Source organism: Pinus tabuliformis, chromosome Q, assembly GCF_031772625.1.
Source record: "Pinus tabuliformis cultivar Carrire ecotype Pingquan chromosome Q, CPIR1, whole genome shotgun sequence".
NCBI lineage: Eukaryota > Viridiplantae > Streptophyta > Pinopsida > Pinales > Pinaceae > Pinus > Pinus tabuliformis.
The window spans coordinates 1,206,369,871-1,206,379,118 of record NC_142296.1 but is presented as its reverse complement, the minus strand read 5'-3'; the positions used below and the strand labels follow the sequence as shown (position 1 = coordinate 1,206,379,118).

Below are 9,248 nucleotides of genomic sequence, written 5' to 3'. Positions count from 1 at the left end.
TCATTTTTTTTTGGGATTCAACTGCGTTAAGTAAGTCATTCAAACGTATGACCATTTCCATGAGAGGTAGTCGTAACTGACTAATTTCTCATGATTTCTGAATAGTTCACTTAGCACTCATTGCATCGGGTGATGCTCACAGGGGTGAAGAAGTGGGATTGAAACTAGTGAAATGTGGAGAACGAATCACATAGCATCAATCATCACTTCCGGGGCTTGCAACCGGTAACCAGGACTTCCCAGGAGGTCACCCATCCCAGAACTCCTCTGGCTCAAGCGCGCTTAACTGTGGAGTTTTTCCCACAATCAAGCCCACTTTGTTTTTTCTTAGTAGTGGGAGCATGTAGGATGTGGGCCCAAATTTGAGGCTGTGCTCGCAGATTAACTAGCAAATGGAGACGTATTCTTAGTAATCCACTCAACTGCTTACTGAAGATTTCCCTCATTGATGTTTGATCCTGTGACTACCCTACTATTTTATCATCCATTACTATCACAAAATATTTTGGAATATATATATATATATATATATATATATATATATATATATATATATATATATATATATATATTTGAATAGTATTTCTAAAATATTTTAAATGAAATTTATAATCAAATTTCTAAAAAACCATGTGTGGTTTCCAATCAGTGGTTTTTTTTTCTCTTTCCATGAATTAGCAACACCAAAACCATGTGTACTTTTGTTTCTATTACTCCTTTTGTAAATTCATTTTATCTATATGTAAATTTCTTTTGCCCTTGTAGAATACTGGATGGTTTTGTAAAACCATGGGTTGATTTGTATGGTTGGAAGAGTATTCTCACTTGACTCTTTTACTTTCACCTGCAATATGATTTTACACATGTAAATTGATTTCACAGTGTGTATACATTTACATGAATGTTATATTTTCTCTCTTGTACATTAATTTCATTTGAAATTTTCACTTTTATTTTTTATTCATGCGTCATTGTAAAACCATTTTACCTTTGAATCTCATTCCACAACCTTAGTCTCATATCACTGTAAAACCATTTTACCTTTGAATCCCATTCCACAACCTTAGTCTCATATTTCCTTTAGCTATATAATTTTACCTCAAGTATGGTTTCACCATAGCTCTGAAATATTACCGCATTCTCATATCTCTCTATTTCACTTCAAATTAATCCATTCTATATTCCCATAACATTTATAAGATTCAAAACCAAAACAGTTAATGGTTTATCAGACCACTTTAAAGTGGTAGGTCGTATTATTTTACAGGACGCGGTATAACGTAGGGCTGCCACATAGAAAAAAGGTGGGCTGGGAAAATTGGTAAGCTTGCCTGATTTTGGGATGTTAAGTGTTGGATGAGTTTAGCATGCAATATGGAATTTTAACTGTTCATTCATTTAGGCAAATAAAATTGAAGGGGGTTTAATTCTTAGTGAGGGGTGGGCCATTGGTTGACTTTGGAGGGGGAAGAGGTAGTATAGGCTTGCGGGGATAAATTAATATAAAGTCCAAAACTTTATATTAGGGGGATTATATATATATATATATATATATATATATATATATATATATATATATTATTTTATGGGATTTCTCCCACATTCACAAGGGAACATTTTTCACGATGGTTTATTTTAAGGCTACCAACTTGTTCTTGGTGTTAGGTGTGCTAGGATTAGGTACTGTGAATGCAGGTCGCATGGAGATGGAGCAGGAACTAAGCTTTCGAGCTTATTTTTCATGAAAATTTCAATAAAATCCAAGGCTTTAAAAACAGAAGCTCTACAATATATAACGTTTTTGTCACACAAACCTATTCTTAATGATTTGAAAGTAGGTATTTGACTATTGCTGGGATAATATTAAGATGAATCGGTAATGAAAGTGGGTGATAAAGAGGGAATTTGACTAAAGGATGATGAAACATGGAGACGAAGTGGGGCGAGTCAGCAAGTCAAAAGCTTCATCATGAAAGCAAAAAATAATATGTGAATCATCAGATTTCCTATAATTATAGGACCCTAACATCGGATCCAGCTTGGGGATGGCAGTCTCTTTGGAGGTCCCAAGAACCATAGATCTCTAAGTTTATAGACCAATGCCTTCTCCATTGGGCTCTTCCCAAATCTGCAACTTTTTCTACCAATTCGCAAACTGAAATCAAAACCACTCTACATACTGAACGTTGAACTACACACTGAAATGAAAGTTGAGAAGAAAACTGAATTTGAAACTAGAAAAAATGCTCAGAGTCCTCAACTTATTTTCACCCTGTTACCTATCCTATATTGTTGAAAATGAGGATGACTTAAATAATACATAAATGCCAATGAAGCTAGTAGGTGTAGATACAAATGGACTGCTTGACTGATTGTTAGTAAACTCAAAAATATAATTTGATCATGTGTCCACATAATCAAAGCTATGATATATAATGGCAATTGCTGATGTATTTGGTCCTTATAGAGAAAACATGTTTGAAAACTTGCACTGAAAAGTACCTCCATGTAATCTGATATACGATCAACAAAAGCATAATGTATGATATTTGCTTCTACACCTTCAATGACTAATTGATCAGTTGTATCCTCAAAATTAAACCCTGAAACTACTTCTTCAAGTTTCTACTTAAAGCATAATCATCCTCAATCTCCAAATAAAAAGGTAGTACAATTTCCTCTTGCTTTGGAGAAGGAAGATTTTCTAAGAATTCTTTAGGATCTCGGAAATTATATGATTGAATTTGACAATGCAAAAGTTTAATGCCATTTTCATATTTCTCAGCAACTAATGCAAGAAAACATATTTTAACTTCAGGAGAAAATTTTCTTTAGCTGAAAAATAAACACAGCTCGTAAAAAATATTCATCAAGATGAAATTCTGATAACCCATCCCTGAATTCATTTAAAATTTCATTAAATGAAGGGTTTGCCACAAACCCTGATAACCCATCCCTGAATTCATTTAAAATTTCATTAAATGAAGGGTTTGCCACAAACCCTGTCATCCTGTACCACCACTAATGCTTTGGAATATGGATTCTTTGGCTATGAAATTGCTTTCAACTTTGAAGCTCTAGATCTTGAATAATGGAGTCGCCAGGGGAAAGGTAAAACCTTCTGGTGTAAAATTGATGTTCACCATCAACAATCAGATATGAGATTTGATGCACTTTTCTGAGGAAGATAAAACATTCTATCCCAAGTATAGTCTGTCACACCTCTATTATTATATACATAAAAAAAAAATTTCTTGTCATATGTTAAACCCATCTTAGCATTATACACATCATGTTTTATCATATATTATATTCACCTTGGCATTAACACGTTATGGTTTCGGCCTTTACAACTGCACTTTGTAATTGAAATTCGTATGCATTCAACCATCATATGTTATCAAGGAATAGTCAACTATATTTGTCATGTTTTAATACTCACACACTATGTATAGTGGTCGGCTACATTCGTTATGTTTCCAATGCTCATGCACCATGTGTAAAGGTATGTCTACTCGCGGAGTTTATATAGATGTAGACTTATGAGATAGGGTCTTGCCACGGCTTTTATCAACGGATACTTGCATTAACACTTGTATTAACATGACATGGCCTGTGATGGTCCGGTCACAGTGCTCACAACCACCGCTGCACTTTCGTCTTTAAGACACCAGTCCGGAGAGGGTTATGTGGCGGTCTCTGGCTTCTCCAGCCATGTGACACCTTGGGCGCGGGGATCTCGGTATTGACGATCTCCATTCCCGCCTTAACTCCATGGTCCAGATCTAATCCTGCAATCCAACGGTTGTTATGTGGTCAAGGGTTTAAGGGAATACTTATACCCCCTCCTACGCTTCCGGGTTCATTTACCTGCTCACTTCTACTCGGCTACGGCTCTGTATACCCGCCTGGGGTCTCTTCTACCGGCAACACCACTCTGCTTAGCGAATGTTCAGAAGTTATTCAAACCCGTCCTCTGACCTTTACAGGTATGAATCTCAGCCTTTAGTTGTATTGGGTTAAACAATTTACTATGTCCTCTTAATTTCGCAGAGAATATCAGATTGTTTTCATTAACGCTTGGTCTTCTGCTGTTATGGTTTCAGTCGGCGCACGCATGCTCTTCCATGGAGCAAAGCTGGCCTCATACGACGGCTCAACCTTCAGGGTTACAGGTAGTGAATCTCGACACAGTTGTCTGTTCTTCAAACTCAGAAATCCTTAGATTTTAAGTCATGGTATTCGGTATTGCAGGCCTCCGCACCAACGCGGGCCTTCTTGTGTTATTTGCCGAGGTACTCTCTGTCGAGAACCCTCATGGTTGCCTCCTCATGTCCTTAGGTTATTTGACAGCGCACTGTGGATAACTGATTGTTTCCAAAGGCTTTTGTTCTGCTCCGATGTTCATGATTTATATTTTGTTACAGAGCTATGCCTTCCGGCAAGACTTATCTGAGTTAATAGATGCATATATTTGTTATAATTTCTAGTTGCGGGTTGAGCCTCCGCGCTCAAACCCTGCAATTGATTCACTGTAGCTTATACTTGCCATGAATCTAATTTCTTTCATTCCAGGGTTACCTCCCTATGTTATTCGTATTTGCACTTGTGGCTGAGGAGATAGCCAAGTTATTCCTCGGGTTATGTATAGACAGAGTATTGAACTTATATAATCTCATAGCAATGTTGTTTTGTTAATAGATGTTACTCTGTTCTCGGTTTGATTAATATCATTGTTGATCATGGGGTTTAACTGTTACAGCTGGGGTTACATGTTTCAAAGAACAGCGACCCCTTATTATTCTTATGCTACCAGAATTTACAGTCTTCTCTGTGTAGTCATGGTTTGGTACCGGTTACATCACATGCATCCCAATATTGTCGTTTTACTGTTCTTTCACTCTCCAAAGAATTTTACGCACAGTTTTTATGGTTATTCCGTGTTTGACCCATTTGGTTGCATGCACAGATTTGCATATGGTTTAGTAATCTTTTCGAAGTTATACAGAATAGTTATCTACATGACTGTATTCCTTTGGTTATAATCTCATGTACAGGTGTATATACTACTTGCATCTTTATCACAGATATATATATACATGGAATGTAAATGCAACAGAATGCCCTTACATATTTGCATACACGGGACTTATAAGGAATATGTGTTTCTTTTCTGTATTTAATTACGAACTAGCTACTTACTGCTATTCGCTAATGTTTTCACCTCTGTTCACAGCCAAAGGATATTGGCATAATCCTGCTTCTGTTATACAGTTTTATCGATACCCTCTAGTTATTTAAACATCTGCATGTTCTTTTCACGACATGCTCTTATTCAGTGTCAGTAGGGTTTTGAGATTCTTTTATCGATGATATCAATCATTTATCGACGGACCTGGTTTTCAGAGGTTCTAACCCTCGTATTCGGTCAATTTATCTTTGTAAGGTTTTAGTTCCTTTCAAGCAATTAGTATTATGTTTACTGTTAACAGAGTTCCGTATTCAACCCGTGAGGGTATTTCGACTCTGTCAACTAATACCGAACCTTGATAATTTCTTTCCTGTTCTATTACCCTAATGTATTGGATATTCTGCAGTGGCTCTCTTTTGCTAATGACATACTACCATACAGAGGAGAACCGCATCTGCATAATCATATTTAAGCTACAGCTTCTAAGGAAATATAATGCGTATTTCCTATTTGATTCTCTTAGTAATTAATGCATGTACATTTACTGTTCAGTGGCTTTACAGTTTTGAGACCGTACCTGGTTCGCCCGAATTGGGAATGGTTCTCAAACAAATAAGTCACCTGAACTTTAGTTCTGCTCATCCACCCAGCCATGAGACCCATCACTCAGATGGAATTCCCCCCCCGAGCCATCCTGCAGGCCTTCAGCCCTCAACAGGTTTTGTGCACCTCTGTGCCAGGTTATCTGATCCTCATCAGACTTAACCCCTTCATTCTTTCTTTTCTCTTCTTGTTCTTGGAAAAGATTTTCTTTCTCTTCTGTCTGTCTCTACAGCACAGAAACCCCTCAGCCAGGACTTTTCCTGCTTTAGAGGGTAGTTCCATCAGTTATCACAACTGATCATTTTCTTTAAATTTCACCTCTTAGAGGCTGCCAGCAATTCCAAGAAATATTTAAATTACTTAATTAAAATAGTTTGTCACAATTTTGTTTAAACATAATAACAACGGATTACTGTCTTTTACCATAGTAAACTTTTCAAATTTACATGTCCTGGGGTTATTACATCTCCCCCTCCTGAGATTGGACATCGTCCCGATGTCTGTCTCCATTAAACAAATTTGGGTAAGCTTCTCTAAGGAGTTCCTCATCCTCCCAAGTAGCCTCTTCTGGTCCATAGTGCTGCCACTGCACTTTAGCATGGGAAATAACCCGTTTCCGCAGCTGCACTTCTCTCCGGTCTAGAATGGTCAGTGGTTCGACCAGAACCTCGCCTTCCGGCTCGACCTGTAATCAGCAATAAATTCAATTATTTTTCAGCTTAGAAACAGTGCTCATCTATAATGACCAGATTAATCCTTACCCGAATATTCTGCCATTGAATCACATGTTTAGGATCGTAAACATATTGCTTTAATACAGATACGTGAAACACATTGTGAATCCTAATATGGCTTGGTAGGGCAAGTTGGTAAGCCACCGGCCCCACTTTTGCCAAGATCTGAAAAGGTCCAAAGTAGCGAGGTGCTAGTTTGGCACATCCGCTCCACTGCAAGGTACTCCTTCTTGGTTGGATTCTTACAAATACATGATCCCCAACCTGAAATTCCTTGAATCTTCTCTTTCGATCAGCGAAACTTTTCTGTCTATCCTGAGCGGCTTTTAAGTTGGCACGCACCCTCTTTACCGTATCCTCCATTTCTTTGAGCATATCGGGACCAATTCGCAACTTGTCCTCCAGTCCACCCCAGCTTGCGGGTGTGCGGCACTTCCGCCCGTACATAACCTCAAAAGGACTCATCCGAGTTGAGGAGTGATACCCATTGTTATAGGCGAATTCGACTAGGTGGAGGTAATCCTCCCACTGGGTTGGCTTCATCATAATGCAGGCTCTCAGCATGTCCTCCACAACCTGATTTACCCGTTCAGTTTGGCCGTCTGTTTGGGGATGATAAGCAGTGCTAAAGTTAAGCTGGGTTCCCATCTCTGCAAACAATGTCCTCCAAAAGGTTGATGTAAACTTGACATCCCGGTCGAAGATAATCACCTTCGGAAGTCCATGCAATTTGAAAACATTTTGCATGAAAATATGAGCAATTTGCACAGCTTTATATGTTGATTGCACAGGTATGAAGTGTGCTGCCTTGCTCAGCTTATCCACTACTACCATAATGGAATCATTATTTTTCTTTGTTTTAGGTAGTCCAGTTATAAAATCCATGGAGATAGTCTCCCATTTCCATTCCGGAATGGGTAGGGGTTGTAACAGCCCCGCTGGATGCAAATGTTCCGCCTTAATCTGTTGACACTCTAGACATCTTGTTAGATACTCAGCTATCTCCTTCTTCATTTTTGGCCAATAGTATTCTTTGCGAAGAGCGGTGACCATTTTCTGGTAGCCCGGATGCCCGGTATAATGGCTGGTATGAAACTCATCCAAAATCAGTTTCTTGACATTATCTTCATTGGGTACATACAACTTATCGTTAAAATACAGCATTCCGGCATCATCCAGCCCATGCCCCTGTTGTGATTCTTTACCAGGAAGTTGCTGTATTCGCTGTTTAATTTGCTGGTACACAGCATCACATTCGGCTGCTGTTTTTATCCTTTCCAATAAAGTATTCTGCCATTTACTAACTGAAATTTTGCACAAGCATTGTACCTTTCGACTTAATGCATCAGCCACTCGGTTCTCCTTTCCCTTTAAATGCTTAATTTCAAAGTCGAATCCACTTAAGAAGTCAGCCCAACGAGCTTGCCTTGTGTTTAAAGTGGGTTGACTGAAATAGTTTGTTAGGCTGTGATGGTCTGTTAGTAACAGAAATTTTCTGCCCAAAAGGTAGTGCCACCACATTTTCAGGGCATGAATGACAGCAGCCAATTCCAAGTCGTAGGCAGGGTATTTCTGCTCATGTTCTTTCAGCTTTCTAGATTCATAAGCAATGACTCTTCCTTCTTGATCAGCACCCCTCCCACACCTTCCTTACTTGCATCCGTGCAAACTACATAATCCTTATTAGGATCAGCTATACTTAATACAGGTGCGGTCGTAAGTAAGTGCTTGAGCTGTTTAAAGCTCTGCTGGCATTCTGAGGTCCACTTGAATACTTTTCCCTTCTTTTGCAAAGAGGTGATAGGGTATGCTACCCTCGAAAAGCCTTCAACAAATCTTCTATAATAACCCGATAACCCCATAAAGGACCGAATATCCGCCACGTCCTTTGGTATAGGCCACTCCATTATGGTTCTGATCTTCTCGGGGTCCACTGCGATTCCTTCCTTGGTGATCACATGGCCCAAATATTGTATCTCCTCCTTGTAAAAATCACATTTACTAAACTTTGCATATAATTGATGTTCCCGCAAGGTTTGCAACACCAATCTAAGGTGTTCCTCGTGCTCTTTTCTCGATCTGCTGTAAATCAGAATATCATCTATGAATATCAGCACAAATTTGTCTAAAAACCGATGAAACACACTGTTCATCAAACACATGAAAGTAGCAGGTGCATTGGTCAGTCCAAAAGGTAGCACCACGAATTCATAATGCCCATACCGCGTTCTAAAGGCGGTCTTAGCGATATCTTCCTCTTTTATTCTGATATGATGATAACCAGATCGCAGGTCAATTTTAGAGAACACCGTTGCTCCCTTCACCTGATCAAAAAGTTCGTCAATCCTAGGCAAAGGATATTTGTATTTGATCGTGAGCTTATTCAGCTGACGATAATCAATGCACATTCGAAAGGTTCCATCTTTCTTTTTGACGAACAGCACTGGGGCTCCCGAGGGTGATACGCTGGGACGGATGTAATTTTTATCCAACAGCTCCTGCAATTGCATCTTCAATTCTGTTAGTTCTGGCACACTCATACGGTAGGGTGCCCGTGACACCGGTGCTGCCCCTGGAATCAGTTCAATAGTAAAATCTACATCCCTTTTTGGTGGTAATCCCAGCACTTCCTCGGGAAAAACATCTGCAAACTCCTGTACTATCGGAATGCTACCCAGCATAGCAGTTTTATCCTTTTGATTTGCGTACCCCACCTGAAT

General features: G+C 39.0%; 1 protein-coding gene across 1 annotated transcript; it reads right to left on the bottom strand.

The window, feature by feature from the left end:
• Positions 1–5,819: 5,819 nt before the first annotated feature.
• On the bottom strand, positions 5,820–8,435 carry LOC149224109 (uncharacterized). Its single transcript, XM_089388089.1, has 5 exons — positions 8,183–8,435; positions 7,579–7,832; positions 6,793–7,239; positions 6,462–6,479; positions 5,820–6,020 (listed from the first exon to the last, which is right to left on the bottom strand). The coding sequence occupies exons 1-5, from the start codon at positions 8,433–8,435 to the stop codon at positions 5,820–5,822; spliced, it is 1,173 nt and encodes a 390-aa protein (XP_089244215.1).
• Between the last annotated feature and the right edge of the window lie 813 nt (positions 8,436–9,248).